The sequence below is a fragment of the Arvicola amphibius genome, chromosome 1 (genome assembly GCF_903992535.2).
Source record: "Arvicola amphibius chromosome 1, mArvAmp1.2, whole genome shotgun sequence".
Taxonomy (NCBI): domain Eukaryota; kingdom Metazoa; phylum Chordata; class Mammalia; order Rodentia; family Cricetidae; genus Arvicola; species Arvicola amphibius.
In genome coordinates this window covers 82,669,351-82,693,923 of record NC_052047.1, presented here as the reverse complement: position 1 = coordinate 82,693,923, position 24,573 = coordinate 82,669,351, and the positions used below count along the sequence as shown (strand labels likewise).

At 46.6% G+C, this 24,573-nt stretch overlaps 1 protein-coding gene across 1 annotated transcript in view; it reads left to right on the top strand.

The window, feature by feature from the left end:
* The window catches only part of Slc1a4 (solute carrier family 1 member 4), a 29,369-nt gene extending 4,796 nt beyond the window's left edge, over positions 1-24,573 (top strand). Inside the window, exons 2-8 of the mRNA XM_038344047.1 lie at positions 8,486-8,528; positions 10,735-10,797; positions 12,396-12,562; positions 16,986-17,219; positions 17,923-18,117; positions 19,784-19,918; positions 22,295-24,573. Of these exons, the coding sequence (XP_038199975.1) occupies positions 8,486-8,528; positions 10,735-10,797; positions 12,396-12,562; positions 16,986-17,219; positions 17,923-18,117; positions 19,784-19,918; positions 22,295-22,529 (1,072 nt within the window). The 3' untranslated portion in view covers positions 22,530-24,573. The remainder of the gene's footprint in view (positions 1-8,485; positions 8,529-10,734; positions 10,798-12,395; positions 12,563-16,985; positions 17,220-17,922; positions 18,118-19,783; positions 19,919-22,294) is intronic.

Sequence of the window (24,573 nt, the reverse complement as noted above, 5' to 3'; positions counted from 1 at the left end):
ACCTCTTCAGGCACACAGACACACAGACCAAACCCCCATGCACATAAAATATATTAATAAATGAAATAGAGAAAGAAGAGTTTGGCTGCTAAGGGGCATAGCATGGGTGGCTGTGTTTTAACTGACAGTCTTTTGATTGACATTAATGGGTGATACTTGGGGCTGTTATGAATAACACAATGTAAACCTTTGTTCACTGTGCATATTTTCTATAATGTATCTAAGTTTAATCTCATGCATTCTCAATTAAGCACAGGTATAAGATAGTAAGTAGTTTCCCCCCTTACAGTTCATGCAAATGACACAGTTTGTCCTATGCTCATTCACACAAACTAGTTCTGGAGAGACCGGCCCTCTTACCCTCTTACAGGAGGTATTGAAAATACATTTGAATAGAACCTGTTTGTGTTTGATGTTCACTGAGGGGAGAAGAAACTTAGGCCATTGTTTGTGGTGGCATGTGATGTAGCTTGATGCAGGTGGAGAAGGACTTAGGTTGCTAACATTGCCAGGTGCATTGTTCAGAAGCGTGTGTGTACACAGGATATGCAGGTAAAGGGCCTGGGTTGTCAAGCGTATTATTAGATGGAGGTGTGAATAGCCCAAATGGAGCGGAGTCCCAGCTTGCAAAGCTATGCTTGCCAGCTTCCAGAAGTGTCCAGCAGCCACAGTCACCACTGGGCAATACACATACAAATACTTCTACTGGGCAGGCTGGTCCAGGTAAACCACGAAGGAAAGGAGATCAACTTCATGACTCTGGGCCCTGGGAAGGGGAAAAGTCACCTTCAGAATCCTTTGCCGCTCGGTGTTGAAAGCCCACAAAGTGGGGAGAGCGCCTACAGACAAAGCTTTGAAGGCGTGAGACTGCTTGCCTGGCAAGCAGCTGTTGCTGGAGTCCAGGAGCGCGGGCTGAGATGAGTATCTGTGCCCGCTGCAGTCCCTGGGAGCCAGTCAGAGGGAGGCCCTCCAACCCCTGGTGTGTAACAGCCAGGGCCCAGAGTGAAAGAAGTAGGTTTTAGGTGAGCCCTGTGAGGGTTAATCTTGCTGTCAACTTAAACAGATCGAGGAGAACCTAGGAAATGGGGAAGACACGCTCCTAAACATGGCCATAAGGGAGTTTTGGGGGGCGGGGGTCCTGAGGTTTCTGATGTAAGGGGTGGATAATTCACCGATGAACTCAAAATCTGAATGGACTGTTGGGGGCCGTGGGATTGGAAGAGCCTGGCAGGGGAAGGAGCTCCCAGGAGTCAGTGTTCTTCGGAGCAGGGCCCTGGAGATCTTCCTCTGCTTCCTCTCTGCTGGGATGTGAGTTGCTCCACCGTGCCTCCCCTGCTGTGAAACCTTGGAGTTAGTAAATAATTCCTCCCTTCAAGTTGTTCTCTCGTGGCGTGTAGACACGGCTTCGAGGAAGCTAGCGCATAGCGCGCGCGCACACACACCCAAGGGCTTGAGATCTGTTACTAAGACTTTGGCCAGCCTGTGTCCTGTCAGTGTGCTTATTCAGTGTGTATTTGCTTTGACTCCTTTTGTTCAGGACCGTGCTGTTGAGATGCTCTGTGCTGTTGTGTTTATCAGTTGGGCTTTTACTGCCAGCTGGTTTTCGGCTGTATTGATCTGCCACGTCTGCTCTCTCATCTGTGACGGACATGGTGCTGGGGCTCTTAGGAGCGATGCTGTCATGCGCACAGGTCCTCCCGCAGATACATATTTCCACTTCTCTTGGACACCCAGGCATTCAGTGCTGAGTCATGCTGAATGTATTTGAACTGCCAAAATACACTGAGTTCTTTTGACCTTTATCCTTTTTTTTTCTTTTTGGAGGGGCAGCAGGACCGGGGGGGAGGGGGGTCAGGAGTTCTTCTTTTGCCTGTATTATGGATATAGCTTAGGAAGCATTTGCAGGGCAAATTATTCCCTGTGGGAGGGAAAGATTTCCCTATTAAGGTGTCTATTGCTGTGATAAAACAGTATGACCAAAGCAACTTGAGGAGGAATGGGTTTATTTAGTTTATACTTCCAAATCACTGTTCCTCGTTGAAGGAAGTCAGGACAGGGACTCAAACAGTGCAAGAACCTGGGGGCAGGAGATGATGCAGAGGCAATGCAGGAGTTTCCTGGACCACAGAGGCCAGGATTGACACCACCCACAGTGGGCTGGGCCCTTCCCTATCAGCCACCAATTAAGAAAATGCCCTATGGCAGGATTTTAGGGAGGCATGTTTTTTTTTTTGTTTTTTTTTTTCTCAGCTGAGGTTCCCTCCTTTCCGATATCTCTAGCTCATTGGTTCTCAACCTTCCTAATGCTGAGACCCCTTAATACAGTTCCTCATGGTGTAATGACCCCCAACCATGAAATTCTTTTTATTGCCGCTCCATAACTGTAATCTTGCTACTGTTGTGAATCAAAACGTACATACCTGTGGTTTCCAATGGTCTTAGGTGACCCCTGTGACCCCTATAAAAGGGCTAGCTTGTGTCAAGTTGACATAAAACTAGTCAAGTCAGAAGGTGGAGGTTTCCTGGCTTGGCAGTCTCCACAACTTCCTTGTCCTCGCAGAAAGAGAACTCTCTGGCCAGCTGGGTCTGGGAACTGAGAATTGGCAAGTAGTTGGTAAAGACAGGGAAAGCTGGCATGGGCTCTCGCTGCCCCTGAGGAGACTAGCAAACAGAAGCAGATACCAGGCCTAGCCACAGGATACAGATGCGATAGGAAGTTGGTCTGTAAGGGAAAGAAGGCAAATGCATTGCTGTTCACAGATATACCAAATACTACCCAATATAAGTTGCTAGTTTATCTTTCAAAAAAAAAGGTGGGGGGAGAGTTATGTAACCCAGGCCAGTCTTAAACTCACGATATAGCCAATGACGACTTTGAGCTTCCTGTCCTCCTACCTACACCTCCCAAGGGCTTGGGTTCTAGGTATGTGCCCAGTTTAAGTGCTGCTGGGGACCAAATCCAGCTCATCCATGCAATCAACTGAGCTACACCCTCCGTCCACATCTGCTTGTTTAAAGAAGATATGCCCAAGGTGGGAACTTATCACAGTTCTCAACAATTAATTCAGCCAAGAACCACCGTTTTTCTGCTCTCATGTAGGCGTGTACTTGCTGGTTATTCTTAAGGATGCAGAAAGCGATTCAGGCTTCGTAAACCAGGAGTTGGGGGGGGGCTGTAAATGCTGGCTGCCCTCTGGAAGCACAGTGAGAGTTCTAAAGAAGTTTGGGGGTTGATTTTCATCTCATTTATACATTTGTAGCTATCTACTACCACATAACAAACGACTGCAATCTAGCAGCTTACACCCCATCCAGGTATCATCCCAGAGACCTGTGAGGCAACAGTCTTGGCATTGGGCTTCCTTCGGTTAGAGGACGACAGTCCAGGCATCAGGCAGATTTGGGCTCTCATCTGAAGGCTCATCTCGGGGAGACTTACTCTGGAGGATGTTGGCAGAGCTTAGCTCTTTGAGGTTTGGATTTAGAGCCGTGGTTCCTACTTGGCTCTTGGCTGGAGGCCACCCTCAGTTCCTCGTCAGGTAGGGCTTTCCAGAAGAGCAGCTTCCTGTAGCCAAGTGCGTGAGCTCAGACGGCTGGTGGGAGAGCACGCTAACAGGATGGGAAGCTCCCGTGTTAGGTAACCAAACGGTGGAAGGAATGTCCTGTCGCTTTTGGAGCAGTGTACCAATTACAAGGAATCATCGACCCCATCACACAAGGAAAGGGGATTACGCAAAACTGAATACCGAATATCTTAGATTGCCCATTGCGGGGTTGTAACCACACCATCCTGGGTCAGCACCCTAGTGCTGTCTGCTTGTGTATTTGTTTCTTGTCCTGTTGCTGTGATAAAACACCCTAACAAAAGTGACTTACAGGAGACAAGGTTTATTTGGCTTCTAGTTCAAGGTAGAGTCCACCAAGGTGGGAGGAGCCTGAAGCAGCTGAGCACATTGCATCCACATCAGAAAACAGAAGGGTAAACATGTATGTTAAGCTCCCATTCTCTTTCTAGTCAATCCAGGATCCCATGGGAACAGCTCTACCCACTTTCAGGCTGTGTCTCCCCACCCCAATTAACCAAGTTAAGATAATCCCTGAAAGGAATGCCCTTTCTCCCACATGCTGCTAGATGCTGCCAAGTTGATAATGAACTCACCATCTCACCTCAACGACAGAAATGTTTTAGGATTTCTGTTGCTTTGAAGAGATATCTTGGGGCTGGCTTACAGTTCAGAGGTTTAGTCCATTGTCATCATGGCAGGAAACACGGCAGCATGCAGGCAGACATGGTGCTGGAGAAGGAGCTGGGAGTTCTACATCTTGATCTACAGGCAACAAAAGGAGACTGTGTGTCACACTGGGCATAGCTTGAGCATATAAGACCTCAAAGCCCTGGCTGGGTTTTGGAACCCTATTCCTCATACTGCGTTGCCTTGCCCAGTCTTAATACATGGACGGGTGCTTAGCCTTACTGCAACTTAATATGCCATGCTTTGTTGATATCCATGGGCAACCTGCCTCTTTCTGATCAGAAACGAAGGAGGAGTGGATTGGGTCAGGAGCAGAGGGGAGGGAAGGGGAACTGTGGTCAAAATGTAAAATAAATTAATTAATTTAATTTAATTAAAAAGAGATCTCAAAGCCACCTCCACAGGGACACACTTCTTCCAACAAGGCCACACCTCCTAATAGTGCCACTCCCTGTGGGCTAAGCCTGAGAGCATGGGTGCCATTCCTGCTCACACCACAGGAGTCAGGACTGGTGGGAAAGTCCAGCACCAGTGTAATGATGACCCTGAGCCTTTCATCCTTCCAGACTTCCCATTCCTGCTGGAAGTACACAGCAGGAATGTGGTAGCATGTAAATCAACACCAGCATCCTACACAGGGCCTGGCTCCAAAGGGGATGTTCCCAGCACGTGGGAGGCAGAAGTACGTGAATTTCCGGGGGTTCAAAGCCAGCTTAGTCTATATCATGAGATGTCCTTTAAAAAAAAAGACAGCAATAAAAATTATTTTGAACTTAGTTATTTTAAAAACTCATTTATGCTCTTAACCACTAAGAACCACTCTCCAGCCACCCAGAAATGTGTCTACTATAGAAATGCAGGGCTGGAGAAATGGTCAGTGGTTAGAATGATTGCTGCATATCATGGAGAACCAAAGTTTAATTCTCAGCACCCATGGAACAACTGGGCACCCACATGTGCCTTTAACCCCAGCTCTGAGGAGGAGAAGGGATAGGATTGCTGGGATTCGGGGATTTGTTTGTTCCAGATTCAGTGAGAAGCCTCTTCTTATAGAAATGAGGTTGTGAATGATTGAGGAGAACACCTGACTTCAGCCTCTGGCATCAGCATGTGTGACCATAGTGTACTTTTGTACACGCATGCCGAGTGAGCATATATATGACACAAATAAGTAAACAATTCTTTTAAAAAAAATACGTAAATTCTATAAATCAGAGGTTGGGCCCTTCTTTCTGATTAGAATCACTGCTAACCATCTTACCAAAAGCAATCTACAGATGATTCAATGCAATGCCCAGCAAAATTCTTCATAGACCTTGAAAAGAACAGTACTCAACTTTATAAGGAAAAGCAAAAAAACCAGGATAGCCAAAACAATCCTGTACAATAAAAGAACTTCTGGAGGCATCACAATCCCTGACTTCAAACTCTACAACAGAGCTACAGTACTGAAAACAGTCTGGTACTGGCATAAAAACAGACAGGAGGACCAATGGAACCAAATTGAAGATCCAGATATTAATCCACACACCTACAGACACCTGATTTTTGAAAAAGAAGCAAAAATTATAAAATGGAAAAAAGAAAACATATTTAACAAATGGTGCTGGCATAACTGGATATCAACATATAGAACAATGAAAATAGGCCCATATCTATCACCATGCACAAAACTTAAGTCCAAATGGACCAAAGACCTCAACATAAAGCCAGCCACACTGAACCTTATAGAAGAGAAAGTGGGAAGTATACTTGAACACATTGGCACAGGAGACCACTTCCTAAATATAACCCCAGCAGCACAGACACTGAGAGCAACAATTGATAAATGGGACCTCCTGAAACTGAAAAGCTTCTGTAAAGCAAAGGACACGGTCAACAAGACAAAATGGCAGCCTTCAGAATGGGAAAAGATCTTCACCAACCCCACAACAGACAGAGGTCTGATCTCCAAAATATACAAAGAACTCAAGAAATTGGTCATCAAAGGAACAAATAATTCAATAAAAAAAAATGGAGTACAGACCTAAACAGAGAACTCTTGACAGAAGAATCTAAAATGGCTGAAAGACACTTAAGGAAATGTTCAACATCCTTAGTCATCAGAAAAATGCAAATCAAAACAACTCTGAGATTCCATCTTACACCTGTAAGAATGGCCAAGATCAAAAACACTGATGACAACTTATGCTGGAGAGGTTGTGGAGTAAAGGGAACACTTCTGCATTGCTGGTGGGAATGCAAGCTGATACAACCCCTTTGGATATCAGTGTGGCAATTTCTCAGAAAATTAGGAAACAACCTTCCTCAAGACCCAGCAATACCACTTTGGGGTATATATCCAAAGGATACTCAATTGTGCCACGAGGACATGTGCTCAGCTATGCTCATAGCAGCATTGTTTGTCATAGCCAGAACCTGGAAACAACCTAAATGCCCCTCGACCAAAGAATGGATGAAGAAAATGTGGTACATTTACACAATGGAGTACTACACAGCGGAAAAAAAAGTAATGACATCTTGAAATTTGAAAGCAAATGGGTGGATCTAGGAATCATTTTGAGTGAGGTAACCCAGACACAGAAAGACAATTATCACATGTACTCACTCATAAGTGGTTTTTAAACAAAAAGCAAAGAAACCCAGCCTACAAACCACAATCCTAGAGAACCTAGACAACAATGAGGACCCTAAGAGAGACATACATGGATCTAATCTACATGGGAAGTAGAAAAAGACAAGCTCTCCTGAGTAATTTGGGAGCATGGGGACCATGGAAGAGGATCAAAGGGAGGGGAGAAAAATATATAGCTCAATAAAATCAATAAAAAAAATTTTTAAAAAAGAATCACCGCTAAGCAGACATGCAGGCTAATGCTTGGACTTCAGTGGAAAAGGAAGGACTCAGATTTTATAATTCGCCATTGGTGCTGCAGTTTCTTAGCAAGATGAGTAATTCCTGGAGACTTTCCAAACAAAACAAACCATTATCCCATAATCTACATAGTAGTTGTATTCCTGGAAATTTGAACGTGTGTTCAAATTGTAAAATGAAAAAAACACAGTCTCTTGGTTGGAGTTAGTCCAGGCTCAGGTGGTTATAAATAAGGCCATTATCGTGCTGAACACTGGGAAGTCTAGGGGTTTTGAGAAAGTTAATCATAAAGGATTGTGTTGTACTTGCCAGGACAAACTTCAGAACCCTGGTACCCTCCCTTCCAAAGTCCCTCAGTTCCACAAATGGATCTCAGTTACTGTGACAAAACAAAATCCATTGGTTCAGCAGGTGTAGTGATAGACACCTATAATTCCCACTCTTAGAAAGCCGAGGAAGGAAGGTGGAGGGTTTAAAGTCGGCCTGGACTACACAGTAAACAAATTAAACAAATAGAAATCCCTGGGACCGGAGAGATGGCGCAGCAGTTAGGAGGGTTGACTACCCTGCAAAGGACTAGCGTTAAGTTCCCAGGCCCCATCAGGTGACTCCGCTGTAATGACAGCTTTGCAGGATCCAGTGCCCTTGTTTGACCTCCGGGAGTGCCTGCACAGATGCATGCATGGTCGAGAGGATGCATGAACATGCACAAATAATAAAAGTAAATCTTGTTTTTGTTTTTTGAGACAGAGTATCTCTGTGTAGCCCTGACTGTCCTGGAACTCACTCTGTATACCAGGCTGATTCATAGAGATCTACCTGCCTCTGCCTCCCCAGTGGTGGTATTAAAAGCATGTGCCGCCACCACCACCATGGCATAAGTGTAAATCTTAAGACAACGACAAAACCCTGAGCCTGTGGTGCTCAGAAGTTCAGCATCATCTCTGCTACCCAGCAAGTTCAAGGCTGTCTTGGCTATGTGAGATACTATAAATTTTTTTAAAATAAGCTGAGGGGGCCGGGCAGTGGTGGCGCACACCTTTAATCCCAGCACTCGGGAGGCAGAGGCAGGCGGATCTCTGAGTTCGAGGCCAGCCTGGTCTACAAGAGCTAGTTCCAGGACAGGCTCATAAGCTACAGAAAAACCCTGTCTCGAAAGAAGCCAAAAAAAAAAAAAATGAGCTGGGGGTATATCTCAATGATAGGACACTTGCCTATTGTATGCAGAGCCCCAAGTTATCAAACCTTAGTACTAAACAAAAAAAGAAAAAGAAAGAAAAGCAGCAACAACAACAAAAAAAAAAAAACCCCAAAAAGCAAATATACAATCCTGACAAAATGCTTTCTTTTTCAACAGAAACCTGTTTCCTTCCAATCTCGTGGTTGCAGCATTCTCTACGGTAAGGTTTGCTACTTTGTCAAATACATGAAACTTTGATTGAAGAACTGTGTAAATTAATGCCCAGAATGTGGTAATGTCGAGTAAAGATGGATCCTACTGTAGACCATCCCCAAACCCTTCAGGAATGAGTCTTGTTAGGAGAAATGGCCCTGAAATCATGATCAGGCCTCAATAAGGGAAGGAGAGCATTACATACATACATACATGCACACACACACACACACACACACACACAAAATGGACAATTGATAATAGCGTCAAATGATGTGGCCGTGAAGGGAGGGGCTTCCCTGTGAAATCTGGAGAGGAGTCTCATTAATAGCAAGTATAAGAGCGATGGGAGCATCATGAGGATGAGTGGGGAGGGCCAGAGGAACCTCTTCATAGACATTCCAGAACAATCCAAAGGGATCTTGTTAGAAGTAAACATTAGGGTTGGTTTCTATAGAAGGATACTTGGAACAAAATTAAGAAAGGACAAAACTCTAAAATGTAGAAAGGGGGCTTCAAAACCCCCTACAGTCTTTAGAAAATGCCCCCAAACCATTGTTTGGAGAATGTCCTAAACATTGTAGAATTTTTAGAAATAGTAATTTTGTTCTGATGGACATGTTCCAGAAAAAAAGAAGAAGTAGGAGGAAATCTTCCCACAGTCACTACCTAGAATAACTTTTCACTGACATTTTGGTGTATATTCTTCAGGTTAGTTAGTTAGTTAGTTAGTTAGTTAGTTAGTTAGTTAGTTCGTTCGTTCGTTAGTTAATTAATTCTGTGTTTGAATGTTCTTCTGCGTGTATATCTGTGCACCACATGCATGCCTGGTGCCCTCGGAAGGAAAGAAGAGGACATTGGATCCCTTGGAGTTATGGACAGTTGTGAGCAGCTGTGTGGGTGCTGGTAATTGAATCTGGGTCCTCTGGAAGAGCAGCCAGTGCTCTACCTTTTCTCTAACTGTGAATGCACAGTTTTTAAACACAGTTATGCACATGTATGTCTCCCATGTATACATGCACAGATAAGCTTTATGACGCACCCTTTCTATGGCAGCCTAGGACGAACCTTTTCCCTCTCGCCTAGAAGTTGGTGGCTGAAAGAATATAGCACACTTTTCTGTGCCCTGTTGGATGTTCAGGTTGTTTATAGATTTCCCCCTTTTTTAAGCAATGTGGAAAAGAAGGAACTCGAGCCATTCTTCACACAGAAAATGAGTAGATAGGCCCAGGCATTTTGATCTGATTGGTTTTTTATGAGGAAAAAATGCTCTTACTTTTTATTTTCTTCATTTTTGTTTTGCATATTTTTTTACACAGAAGAAAACTACCTATTTTGCGTTTTTAGTCTGCATGTGAGCACGGGGTGAACTGTATATATATAATGTGAGGTAGAGAGAACAGTAGCTACATAGAGCTTTTGGTGCTTGTCACAAAAGGGATGGGGTGGGATTGGTTTCCCTGCCACCCCGATCATGAGACAGCTGCATACATCTGCCTCTCCAAAACTTTGATAAAGCTGAGAGAATGGGCACGAGCAGGCGCTTGGGTCTGCGCTGTCTGGACATCTGAAAGTTCTAGAGCCACATGTCCTCAGTACCTGTGATGAGAGCTGGGCTCCTGTAGAGCCCGTGCAGTCGTGAGGACAGAGATGCAGTGTACACCCTGCAGAGGTGTGTCTGCTCAGCCAACAGTAGGCCAGGGCCCGGGAGACTTGGCCAGCAGACACTGTCTTGCCTCACACCCCTTCCTCTGGAGGTGACAGCTCACGCCAGATTAGAAACAGATGCCAAAGAGCAGCCATGCTTGAGCCATTCCGGAACACAGTGGACAAATTAAATGAATGGAAAAATAAACGTGATGGACTTTAGCTTTCTGGAATGTGTGCCAAACCTCTAATAATCTGAAGCATGAGTTGTTATAGTACCAAACTATCAGCAGGAAACTATCTCTTCTTTAACCTTTCCCCAAGGAACAGGTGGGAATTCTATTTTCTTGGGTCGCTAACTCACCCAAAAGCTTCTTAGGGCATGCTGCCTTGGTGATAATGGAACTTTTATGCAGGTTTCAGAGGTCAGTGTTGGGCCAGCCAAGTGCAGCCTGGCCAGCACACTCACAGAATAGCAGTAGAATAAGACCTCACTATGCCCTCGGTGCCTGTGGGTGGCTCCCTAGACACATTCACTGACGATGGGTTCTCTTCCTCTCTATCAGTCTGCAACCAGTTACACAATGGTGACCCGTAACACTAGCTCGGGGAACGTGACCTATGAGAAGGTAAGCCTCTCCAGAAGAACGCAAAAGGGTGTGGAAAGCAAATCAGCTTCCTTAATGAAGGATGTCCGCCATATGTCTTTTACTTCCTGGGGTTGGAAATTGGGGGTTCTGAATTCGGGATATTTAAAGCCTCCAGGTTAGGTTTGCTCCTTACCACTGTGGCCCAATGCCAGAGTCTGGAGCACAGGAATCTTCAGAGGTCTGTAAGTTCATTCCGAACCCTCCCTCTTTCCTAATGCGATGGAAGGAGACAGCGTACACACAGAGCTTGGAAAAAAACTAACACGATGTAAGGGAGAAATAAAAATAACATAATAGGGCTGGAGCTATGGCTCAGAGGTTAAGAGCACTGGCTGCTCTTCCAGAGGTCCGGAGTTCAATTCCAAGCAACCACGTGGTGGCTCACAACCATCTGTAATGAGATCTGGTGCCCTCTTCTGGCCTACAGGCAGAATACTGTATAAATAAATAAATCTTTTTAAAAAAAATAGCATAATAACCCAATACATGTTTTACCATGTAAATGGACAATTTAGAAGATATAGAAAAGTTTTCGTGTATTTCCATCTATTTGGAATTAATAAATTTGAATTTAAAAAGCAGTGCGGCCTGGTACTGATAGTGCGCTATCCCCAGCACTTATGAGGCTGAGGCAAGAGAATCACTGTGAGTTCCAGGATAGCCTAGGCTATACAGAAAGATTCTGTCTCAGACATAAAATTAAGTGTTTAAAAAAAAACAAAACAAACAAACAAAAAAAACACATGGTGGCATGTGGAAATAAGGCAGAAATAAAGCAAGAGGATCCGGAGCCCAGGGTGAAGACCAGCCAGTGCAGCATAGTAAAACCCCATCACTATAAATATAATAAAGTTTGTCTGCTGTAGGTCCTAAAATCTCAGCACTAAGGAGGCTGAGACGGCGTTTCAAGTCAGCCTGGACTACATAGTCGAAGGGCCCATCTCAGAATGACAAAAGTCACAAACAAAAGCAGTAAGGCAGAATCTCGCCTAATAGCGTTAGTACATTTTTTGCATCTTAGGTGCTAAGCCAATACTTTCCTATCTGCCATGTGTACGGTAACCCAGAATGCCACAGCTGCTCCCGCAGGTGGACATGTTGTGCCAGGGATTGGATTTTGATACTTTATCTTGTCAACACACCTTTCTAAAATGGAAAATGACACTTGGTAAAGTTAAAACAAAAATGGTGTTTTTCTTGACTTTACATCAACTTGGTCTCTTTGGAAAGTTCAAGGTCTTTGTGTATGTCTGTGTGAGGGTGTCAGATCTTGGAGTTACAGACAGTTGTAAGCTGCCATGTGGGTGCTGGGAATTGAACCTCTGGAAGAGCAGTCAGTGTTCTTAACCACTGAGCCATCTCTCCAGGCCCATAGGTAAAATTTTTATTTGTTGGTTTTGTGTAATCTCCGACTGTATCTCCCATTGTTTTCTGTTTCCTTGGTTTTGACTCGCTAAAGGTTAAAAAAAAATATAAGTGTTTGATTGTTCGACACACAGTGCCCCAGACCCCGAGCAGACCCACTTCAAAGTGACCCATCTGTTGTTGAACATGAATCTATCTCTTCTGATCTGCAGGTCCCCATTGTCACTGACATTGAAGGGATGAACATTTTAGGACTGGTCCTTTTTGCCCTGGTGTTAGGAGTGGCTCTCAAGAAGCTAGGCCCTGAGGGAGAAGAGCTCATCCGCTTCTTCAATTCCTTCAATGAGGCAACGATGGTGCTGGTGTCCTGGATTATGTGGTGAGTGTCACTCTGCCATCTCTCTTCCTCTGTCCCCCTCATATCTAGGAAAGATTCTGATACTCTAGGTTACCTTGTGGGACTCCTGGCCTCATGCCCGGTGTGCAGTTAGTGAAATCTAAACCAGCCGTGGTACAAGACATGATGATGGGACCCATGTGAGATGGCTCAGTGGCTAAGAATAAGCCTGAAAACCTGAGTTTGATCTTTGGAACCCATAGTGGGAGGAGAAAACAAATGTCTAAAAGTTGTTGTTCAACCTTCATAAGTCCCCTTACATCTCATACACACACATGCACACACATACACACACCATGGTGATGACGTTTTAAGTCTTTTAAAAAGTGATGCTGGTTCAATCATCTGTCCTCTTGTCTGGATCTCCTAGAGATCTGGTGTGCCCATCGTTACCGCGTGGTGTCCACACTGACTCCTCGACTCCGATCACCACCGTCCATGTATGGGTTCCCATGTGGGCACAATATGTTTGCCACGTCCAGTTTGTGGTCTGCTGAATAAAAGAAAGTTCTTGTATCTTCAAAAGATAAACGTTAAGATTTGAGGAGGCTTGCCAGTGTGACCTTTTACAACAAAGAGGACAGACTCCTCTCACCCTGCTTGGGTAAAACTTGAAGTGGCCATTTGTGAAAGCTTCTAATTTTTAAGTGTTACTCTGTGTCATCTTAATGGAAGGACGATCGCTCGATAGAAATCATTAGCTTGATTCCTGCTGAAAGATAATGATTTGACCATCTCCTTCGAAACAACTTCCCTGAAATCAGGCCAGTCCCAGACCTCACGTCTTCAAAGCTTTCCCGCACTTAACCTGTCTTAAACACCATGACATCAACAGCGTGGAGAGGAAAGGGTTTATTTTTGCTTACAGTTTCCTTTGCCAGTCCGTCATGGGAGGAAGTCGGGCAGGAACCTGGGCGCAGGAGCTAATGCAGAGGCCATGGAGGGGTGCTGCTTACTGGCTTGTCCTCACGGCTTGCTCAGCCTGCTTTCTTACAGCACCCAGGACCGCCTGTCCTGGGGTGGCTCTGCCTAAGGTCATCTGGTCCCTCCCCCATCAATCATCAACCAGGAAAATACCCTACGCCACAGGCCAATCAGGTGGGGGCATTTTCTCCATTGCCGTTCCCTCCTCCCAAGTGACTTAGCTAGCACATCGGCTAAGCAGACCTGGGAATTTTAACCTCCATTTACTGGTTGTTAAAAACTAGTTTATGCTTTCACGTGCGAAGTATTTTTTATTGTCGACTGCTAACAATCCCAGCACTTTTCTCTCTCTCTCTCTCTCTCTCTCTCTCTCTCTCTCTCTCTCTCTCTCTCTCTCTCTCTCTCTCTCTGATGACTTAGGTTCCAACTGGACTGGATTTAGGAGAAATTTAAAACTAACAAGCCTAATCCAGACCCTATCAGTGGTATTTCTCTTGCTCAGCGTAAAAATCAAATAGTATAACTCTCACTGCAGGCATACCACTTCACTTGGTTGCCATCGTTCCGAGAACTGTGGTTTGGTTTGGTTCGGTTTGGTTTTTTGAAGTAGAGTCTCATGTAGCCCAGGTTGGCCTTGAACTTGCTGTGCAGCCAAGGCTGATCTAGAACTCTTGGTTGCCATTGTTCCAAGGAGAGACTGTGGTTTGGGTTAGTTCGGTTCGGTTTTTTGAAGTAGGGTCTCATGTAACCCAGGTTGGCCTTGAACTTGCTGTGCGGCCACTTCCGATTCCCATGTCTGAATCTCCCAAGTACTGGCAGACCTACATTAGCACACCCACGTAAATGTCCTTACTCCTGAAAACAGTGTGTCTGAACTGTTAGAAAATGGACGGATCTGCAAACAGGCAGGGCGCAGAAGGAAAAGCTGGCATGAGAAGTCACATCCTAAGGGTGCCCACACAGTTGAAAAATCAAGTAATAGCAAGTTGGCTTTGCCAGGAATTGATGAGGATGAGAATAAGGTTCTTAACCTTGGTACTTTTGACATCTGGACTGGCCTTCAGAGCCATGACAATGTCTTCCTGACAATTCCAAAAGTACCTTAAGAGAAAAGAGATCCCCCCTGGGTGGCCACTGGGGCAGGAGCAAGGTGGATGGCTTCCCTCTAGACTGTTGGTGGGAATGAGGATTGGCACACACTTCAGAGAATAATGCAGCACCACTGACTATTGAAAATGTGCACACCTTCAAGTCAGCAGGGTCCCCACTTGACGTCTTGACTAGAGAACATAGGCATGTGGGCACCGGCAGGTATGTTTCCAAAGATGAGAACCTAGGAAGAAACCACGGTGCTCCCATTTTGAGAAAATACTAAAAACAAGGCCATGATCTGTGCACACTTGTAATCCCAGCCCACGACAGGTGGAGGTAAGAGGATAGGGAGCTCAAGGACAGCCTTGACTACACCTGACTCTGCCTCAAACCGAGGATCAGGAGTTCAAGGACAGCCTTGACTACACCTGACCCTGCCTCAAACCCAGCCTCCTTTGAAGAAAGAAAGCATGTGAAGGTTAGGAGCAACGCAAATGTCTATCAGTAGCAGGCAGGTGGATAAGCAAGATGTGGTATCTATAACATGGAGTGGTGTAAAAATGATCCTCTGGTGTACACTAATGAAACAGGTCGTCACAGAAGGACAAAATGTGTGTTCTGCTTTTGTGTACCAGAGGCGGGTTGGGGTGGAGGGCCTGGGATCCGCAATCCAACGAGAACAGAGCTTCACTCATTAACGATGGAAACACCCTTGGTCTGGGTGGTGATGGCTGCCCCACAATTCCAATGTCCTTAGTGATGATCAACTCTACACATACGGGTTGTCTAAATGCTAAATTTTATGTGTATTTCATCACAAGCAAAGGTAGCTTTCTAAATACTGATATGAAAATATCTTGGTAGCTTAGTGTGGAGTGCTTGTCTAAGGAGAGGCTGGCTGGAGGTGGCCGCCAAAGAGCAGTGTGCCTGTCCTCTGGAGGATAAACTTTTATTGAAGATGAGACTTAAAATTCCTAACACCGCGTAGAATGTCTCTAGAAAGAAAACTCAAGAAGCCAGTCACACTGACCGTCTCCACTGGGCGCTCAGGGGCTGACAGGAGAGACTCACACTACTCACCCTTTGTGCCCCTGGAAATCTGAACCAGAAGGCATTATTAAGTAAAAATTAAAATGTATAAATTAAACAATTGTAGGACTATTACTGAATTGATACTAAATTTACAGAACTGACTTTTGTTTGTAGTTTCTATAATTTATTCCTTTTCTCACTTTAAAAAAAAAATCCCTGTTCTGGCAGTGTTCCCAGAACCTCATTGTTAATGACTTTTTCCCACAGAATCATGTCTTCTAAACCAAAAAGAATGTAGACCGTCCCAGAAGCCCTGGGCTATGTTCCGTTGTATCACGGCAGTTGTGCGGAATTCACGTCTTTCTGAGTTCTCAGGACAGGTCTGAGCGAAGCTGAAAGTCAAGTTTGTAGTCTCAGGGCCTTTAATTGCCAGGAAGTTGGTAGCAATCCGTCAGTCAGGAACACATGTAGAGCCAGGTATAATGGCACATGCCTGTGAACTCAGCACTCAGGAAGTTGAGGCAGGGGGATTTCATGCTCCAGGCTAACCTGGACTATGTAGTGAGACCTTGTCTGAAAGGAAGGAAAGGGGAAGAAGGAGAGGAGACGAGAGAAGAAAAACTAAAAGAAAGAAAGTGCGCATAGATGAAAGAAAAGCGGTCTACGCATGCAGATGCACTCAGTTGTGAGACCTTCATTTCAGTCATGCAATCTATTCTTTAAAAGAAAAGGTCAGGGGGGCTGGAGAGATGGCTCAGAGGTTAAGAGCACTGGCTGCTCTTCTGGAGGTCCTGAGTTCAATTCCCAGCAACCACATGGTGGCTCACAACCATCTGTAATGGAGTCTGGTGCCCTCTTCTGGCCTTCAGGCATATACACAGACAGAATATTGTATACTAAATAAATAACTTAAAAAAAAAAAAAGAAAAGAAAAGGTCAGTTCCATCTTTTCCTGTTTTTAGAGTAACTCTATGCAGTGATGAAAATAACCAGTTGAAAGTTCCTGTTTCGGGAGACCCAGCATCTCCCAGCCCCTCCTCAGTACCTCCCTCAAAGCCCAGCATCGCCCAGCCCCTCATCAGCAACTCTCCAAAGGCCCAGCATCTCCCAGCCCCTCCTCAGCACCTCCCTCAAAGCCCAGCATCTCCCAGCTCCTCATCAGCAGCTCCCTCAAAGCCCAGCATCTCCCAACCCCTCCTCAGCATCTCCCTCAAAGCCTAGCATCTCCCAACCCCTCCTCAGCACCTCCCCAAAGGTCCAGCATCTCCCAACCCCTCCTCAGCACCTCCCTCAAAGCCTAGCATCTCCCAGCCCCTCATCAGCACCTTCCTGATGAGTGTTTGTGCTTGTGACCTAGGTACGTACCGATAGGCATCACGTTCCTGATTGGAAGCAAGATTGTGGAAATGAAGGACATCGTCATGCTTGTGACCAGCCTTGGGAAATACATCTTCGCATCTATCCTGGGCCATGTTATTCATGGAGGAATTGTTCTGCCTCTTGTCTATTTTGCTTTTACGCGGAAAAACCCTTACAGATTCCTCCTGGGCCTCCTCACACCATTTGCTACAGCTTTCGCCACCTCTTCCAGGTGAGTGAGCTTGGGAACGTCCTTGGCTACTCAACCATATGGGAGTGGAGTCAGGTGAGCCCAGTGGCTCTCTTTGGGACATTTTATGTACTATTCCGCCTGTCCACCACAGGATGGTTTGCGAGTTGGGCAAGGGGCTGGAGATTGAAACACACACACACAGAGACAGAGACACAGGTCATCCTTGAAACAAGAATGCCCCTTTTATCGTGTTCCAGGGAAGCTTATATAGGGCTCTCCTTGACTAATGGCCACACCCCAGCTCTTGAGATTTTCAGCTGCAAACCTACCAGAAACCACTCCCCTGCCTCAGGAACTCATGAGGGTCTTGTGCCCAGAGCAGCTGCAAGCACAGGAAAACAAACTGTTTACTCAGGCAGGCAAGGGGGTCACAGAAAACTCAGGGTCTGAGGGTCGGCAGTCCCCAACAATTTTATACTGAGGCAAGATGCGGCTCTTGGCTGAATCTACATGAATAATGGAATAAGTGGATCCTGGAAGTCATATCTGAATCCAGTGGGGCTTGGCAAAGCCTTTTGCTACTGGAGACTTTGAAAGAAGTCTGCCATCCTCCTTAATTCAAGGGAAGAGAACCAGAAGCTTGCTAGGATGCTGCCCATGGCTGCTCCGAGGTCTGAGATACGTGGTTTTCACTTGGCTGGGAAGGACTACTTTCATGCTGGATTGTTTTGTTCACTTCTAGCTCGGCTACCCTGCCGTCTATGATAAAGTGCATTGAAGAAAACAATGGTGTAGACAAGAGGATCAGCAGGTTCATTCTCCCCATTGGGGCCACTGTGAACATGGACGGAGCAGCCATCTTCCAGTGCGTGGCTGCCGTGTTCATCGCCCAGCTCAACAACGTGGACCTGAACGCGGGACAGATCTTCACCATTCTGTGAGCCTGTTATTCTTTCCTACATCTCTAGGTCTGGCTTTAAACTTCAATTTTTTTAATGTTTTATTGGTTGTTGGTTGGTTGGTTTATTGTGATTGCCTTTGAAAAGCCAGTCTCACCATCATTCAGTGTCTCATTTGTAAGACAGCGAGAATTCATCACCATCATCCCTCAGTATCTTGGGATTTAGTTGTCTTACTGCTGGGACAGAGTACCCGACAGAAAGCAACTTAAGGCAAGAAAGCTATGTTTCGGCTTACAGTTTGAGCGGACACAGTCTGTCGTTGTGGGAAAGGTATGGACGTGTGAGTGAGTGTAAGACTCTTTGCTCACAGCTGAGTGGATCAGGGAGAGATGTGTCCTGGCATTCAGTTGCCATTCTCCTTTTTCCTTTTTTGTGTAGTAGCCTATGGATGGTGCTCCCCAACTTTAGGATGAGTCTTCCCACCCCAGTTAACCCTGTCTTGAAATGTCCCCACAAACACACCCGGAAGTATGCCTCAATAAGGCCCCAGGTGTTTCCCAATTCCAGCAAACCGACTATCCAAATCAGCTGACCAAGGGCCTTCTTTTCCCCACAGATAATGGGGGGGGGCGGGGGGTTTGAGTAGTTAGCTTTTTGCATTGCTATGACAAAGTATTTGTCAGAAATAACTTAAGAGATGAAAGGTTTATTGGGGCTCATAGTTTAGAGGGATTTTATTTTAGTCCATCGTGAGAGAGAAGACTGATGTGTTCACACAGTGACAGACAGGACAAGGGGGGCAGATATAACCTTCAAGGCCCGCCCGCCCCTAGTGAACTACTTTGGCCAGCCAAGCCCCACCTTCAAAGACTCCATAGCTTGCAAAGTACAGCAGCCAGCTGAGAAACAAGTCTTAAAGCATGAGCCTGCAGGGACATTTCAGATCCAAATTTGTGTCTTGTCTATAATCTGTACACATTTTCCTCTATATGTTAAATCATTTCTAGACTTCTTCTATACTTACCATGATATAAGTGCTATGTGAGTGGTTGTTACACTGTATCATTAAGAAAATAAGAAGAGGGGGCTGGAGAGATGGCTCAGTGGTTAAGAGCATTGACTGCTCTTCCAGAGGACCTGGGTTCAATTCCCAGCACCCACATGGCAGCTCACAACTGTCTGAAAATCCAGTTCCAGGGGATCTGACACCTCCACACCAATGCACATAAAATAAAGATAAATAAATCATAAAAAGATTTTTTTAAAAGAAAATAAGAAGAAAATGACCTGTGATGTTGAGTACCGACTGTTTTCACTGTGTGTGATCTGTGGTCGGCTTAGTTTGTGAACACAGAACCTGAAGAGGTGAGGTCTGAGTGTACTTAAAGACTGTATCATCCCCTAAGCCCCTAGAGCAGTGGTTCTCAACCTGTGGGTCACAACCCTATCACAGGAGTCAATTATCCAATATCCTGTGGTTCAGATATTTACGCTGCGATTCCTGACAGTAGCAGAATTACAGTCGAAGTAGTAACGAAAATAATCTCATGACCGGGGGTCCCCACTGCATGAGGAACTGTGTTAAAGGGTCACAGCGTTAGGAGGGCTGAGAACCACTGCCACATAGTGCATGGGTGTTTTCTGTAGACCCCGGCTGCAATGCTCTGTGGCCATGGCTGACTGTGCTTTGCCGTCCTCTAGCGTGACTGCCACAGCATCCAGTGTCGGAGCAGCGGGTGTGCCGGCCGGAGGGGTCCTCACCATTGCCATCATCCTGGAGGCCATTGGGCTGTCCACAGAATACCTCTCTCTGATCCTAGCTGTGGACTGGATCGTGTAAGTAGCTGATACCAAGGACCCTGGAATAAAGAAAGTCTCTTGAGGCCCCTGGGAACTTGACGCTCCACTGGGCCTTGGATGTGCAGAGAAACTTAAAACCATCCTTGCTTGGGAAAGAGTCTATAGTTAAGCTGGCAAAACCAGATTTAGAACTCTAAGAAGGCAACAGCTGCCAGGAGATGGTGGCGCACGCCTTTAATCCCAGCACTTGGGAGGCAGAGGCAGGTGAATCTCTGTGAGTTCGAGGCCAGCCTGGTCTACAGAGCTAGTTCGGGACAGGCTCCAAAGCTACACAGAGAAACCCTATCTCAAAAAAAGAAAAAAAGTCAACAGTATAATAGTCAAAATCCCGTGGACATCCATGAATGGCATGAGCCACAATCATCAGAACTTGCTTGTAGCATTAAGTAGGTACAAGGAACTATGCAGGAGATGGCAGAGTAGAATAATAACTGGTTGGAGCAGTGGCTGGCCTTCGCCTGCAAACATCCAAGGAATGGTTTCTATGCAAGGAGAGCATGCAAACACCTTATGCTTGAACTCAGGAGATGTTAGGTAAGCAGATGACCAGGCTGCTCTCCCCGGGGTTCCTTGCAGACCCAAGAATTTCTGGATATTGATTGCTTCAGCCTTGTGATACCTTTTGTAGGTATAAATCTACTGTCCCATAGGAAAGCTGGCTAAGGTAGTAATGCAGAAAGCACAGATCACAGCGTAAAGCACTGGGGCCTTGAGCCCGGCCCATTGTGTGTCTGCTCGTGCAACCACACCAGTCACGGTGAGGGTAAATGAGTCAGTATGTGTACAGTGCACAGAACTCAGGACAGGTGGAGCAGCATTCGGTAAACATTTAACAAGGAGGACAGTCCTGCTAGACTGCCACAGCCAAGCTGGGTGGAGCTAACTTCAGGTGCCTGGCACTCGGTCTGCGAGGGTACTTGGAAATGGTAGCCTTTCCAACTTAAAACAGCTCGCTTGCCAAATTCTGACGGCTTTTCACGGAAATGGGGTGAAGTGTCCTGTAAGGACTCCTGTGTTCCAGACGCCTCATCTGCTCCATCCCTGGGCTGGCCAGGACCAGAGCAATGGCAGGGGTCATCTGTCTCCCGTGCCTGGGGAATGGATCTCAGAGCTGCCCAGCAGGGAAGGGAATTGGCACCATGCTGGAAGCCCAGCAGAGGCCTGTGAGTACACAGGCCGCTCACAGTCAGGACTCCAGCCCTCTAGGGCCTTTGGGGGAATATCACCATTTTCCTGTCTTCAAAATGGCCTTCTCTGAGTTCCAGTGACTGGGGTAGATGCTACACTAAGTAGGCTATAAGAAAGCCAGTGCTGTTTTCTATGACATGCTTGCCCACAGCCGTGGAATGCACTTGCCGACGGAAGCGGGATTGAAGTTTTAGTGTACTGAACACCGAGGGGAAGAAACATGGAACACAAAACCACGTCTGCTCTCTTCTCCCAAGAGCATGCATTGTTCTCTGTGGTGGGACCCATTACATGTAACAGAACTGTGTAGGAAGATGGCTGGAAGGACTAGACTGCATTGCTCAGGTCAAGGCCCAGAGCTGTGGAATATGCGCAAGGGATTGTCTGCTACCGTCAACTCCTCTTTTTCCGGTACTTTCTACAAGAGTCTATTTCTTTCCTAGGAGTAAATACTGCTCAAGAAAAGCGGTTTAGAACAGGCCTGTTCATGGTGTGCCCGCATCCAGCAGGACTCCACAGTAGCACAGCCGCATCCAGCAGGACTCCTGGGGTAGGGATTGCCCCGACAGGGGTGCCGAGGGCATAGAGAAAGGACAAACATACAGGAAGGCTGGGATCTGTTGTACTAGGCTCTTGGATGGAGAAGCCACAGCACCCAGGAAGTTGAGCATGTCAGTTGGATACATTTGATCAGGGAAGCAAGGTTATTGCCAGCTGCTGAATTAGGGATGCAGAGTTCATGGTAGATGGCTAAGGAGACAAGTTTAGCTAACCTCAGTAGGGACAGTCTCTAAGAGACAGTATCCAGGCCATAAAGTGTGTGTGTGTGTGTGTGTGTGTGTGTGTGTGTGTGTGTGTGTGTGTGTGTTGCCCTACGGTGTATGTTCTCTCTGTGTGTGGCATGCTATGCTAGCTACAGTGTACGTTTTCTGCATACACACATCCTCACATGGACCAGGGGAAGGCTTTGCCATCCCTTCTGAGGCCCCACGTGGGGAAGGCTTTTCCACTCCCGTGGGTCTGAGGCCCTGGAGTCCTTGACGTGCCATGTACACAGTACACATTCACCCTGCACACCTTCCTCCGGCCACCAGCTTGTGACAGTGCCCTCCACTGATAACGCTGAGAATAACGGCGGCCCTTTCTCCTTCCTGTTTCCACCAGGGACCGCACTACCACTGTGGTGAACGTGGAGGGGGATGCCCTGGGAGCCGGAATCCTCAACCACCTGAATCAGAAGACAATGAAGAAAGGTGAGCAGGAGCTGCAAGAAGTGAAGGTGGAAGCCATTCCCAACTCCAAGTCGGAGGAGGAGACCTCGCCTCTGGTGACACACCAGAACCCAGCAGGCCCCGTGGCCGTTGCTCCGGAACTCGAATCCAAGGAGTCGGTGCTGTGACGGGGCTGGGTCTTGGGCCAGCCTGCTAGCTGCCAGCAGCCCACCCAGATAGCCTGCCCATCATTTAGACAGGGGCTTAGCCCTCAGACTTTTCGTCTCCCAAGCAACGCGTTGGCCCAATCGCCAGTCTGAGGGTGATCCCTCAGCACAGGCCTTAGGCTCCCAGGCCAGGACTGATTACTGAGGACTAGAACACTCTGACGTTTGACTTGATCCATGTCTCAGTGGAGCTGTAGATAGATATACCTTGACTTTATTGGGAACCCCTCTGGAGCTGCCAGGCCTGGAGAGGATTCCAGGTACTTGGAGGCCTAGGGGTAAAAGTTGGGGCAAGGCAGATGTATTCTTCATTGGCTAGCTGTGCATCTGGTGCTTTCTGGGCGAACCAGAGGGGCTTATAATTGCCTATCATGCCGTATCATCAGCAGTAGGCATTGAAGAAGTTCCCGGATTCTTAGACTGGCTGGAATCTCATGAGCCGGCATTCAGGTTAAAGAATTGTACTCCACCCTTGAGGGTGGCTTCTGAGGGACCAGAGGTGCTGCCCAGTGGTGGATTTACTCCAGGTGGTGGTAAGCACAGCCGGGGTCTCAGCTTGAGTAAGCCGTTTCAAGTCTGAGGTCAGGGAAGACTAGAGAGCACCCCAATTAGGACAAAACAGGACTGTTCCCATTCGAGACCAGAGGCACTTAACTCCCTCCTTCTGAGACGGGGGTCTCTGCCAGCACCTCCTATTTCCATTCTGATTTGGCAACAGACCCTAAGACCTCTTTTTTTCTGGGAGGGGTGATGTGGTCACTGCATCGCTGACCCATATTGGTCGGTCAGTTTATTACTACAGTTTGACGAAGTCCTCACTAAAACCCCCAGGCCAGCAGAATCATGTACACCCTCCCCCACCCCCCCCCCCGATAAACTCATGCACTAGTCAAGGGAGAGCTCTGTGCCCAGGAGCATGGCTTTGGTTTCCACAGTCCTGGGTCTGATGTTACCTGCCTCTTACCTACTTCACTCGGATCTGGTAAGGCAGACAGGAAATCTGTGGAAGTTACCGTTTTGCTTCTTGGAAATCAAGTGCTGCATCTGTAAGCGCCCTGTTTAACCTGGGAGACAGCTTTCTCCATGGAGGCTGCCTCCTGGTCTGAGCGGCTCTCCTGAACAGAACTGTGTTCTCATCAACTTGCCTTCCGAAGAGTCGTGATAGCCACCTGTCCGGCCTCTTCCTTGGCGGGCCACCACCTCCCACCATAGTTCTGCCAACCCCGCCCAGAGTAGGAGATTAAGCCCCCCCCCCCCCGGTCCTGCTCATCCTCTCGCTTCCCCAGTGGGTGTATCGCTGGGCCCCACAGACTTGGGACTATGCTGAGCGAGGGGATGGGGAAGATCCATGAGGAACAGAGCCCCAAGTGTAAAACAACGGAGCCACTTCACTCGGCTGTGGAGCCAGGAGCGACCATGTACTAAGGAGAGAGTGGCCAGACCTCGTTGCCAACACTGTTTTTAATGGGGAATCAATCCCAATGTTTGATTATGAATGAGCATTTGATATTTTTTAAGTTTCAGTGAACCTTTTCCTTGAGTATTTACATATATTTTATGTACAGTGTTTGTGTGTGTGCGCGCTGTGTGTGGGATTTTTAACTCCCAGCAGGTTTGAGTTCAGCTAAGGGGAAACTAATACAAACTATGACTTTGACATCCTGATATTCCTGTTTCTAAAGAATCTTGTTAAGTAGGGATTGGAGCTGGACAGTGAACTGGCTAGACACTTGGGTCCCAACCAGGACCCCCAGTAAAGAGTACTGCCGTGGTCTGGAGGAAGGTGACAAACATGGGATCTTCCTCTTGGAGGCCAGAAGCTGAGTTTTGGCTCCCGGAAGAGTCGATGGGATTGAGTCATGAGAAAGATTCCGCTGTAACTGTCTGAAACGTCTCCTTGCTATTTTTTTCTAACATGTTCATCTCTTGATGTTTTGTATATGTGTGACACTTGCCTTAAAACATAGCACAGCCATCAAAAATGAGTACCGGATTTTTACTGGCA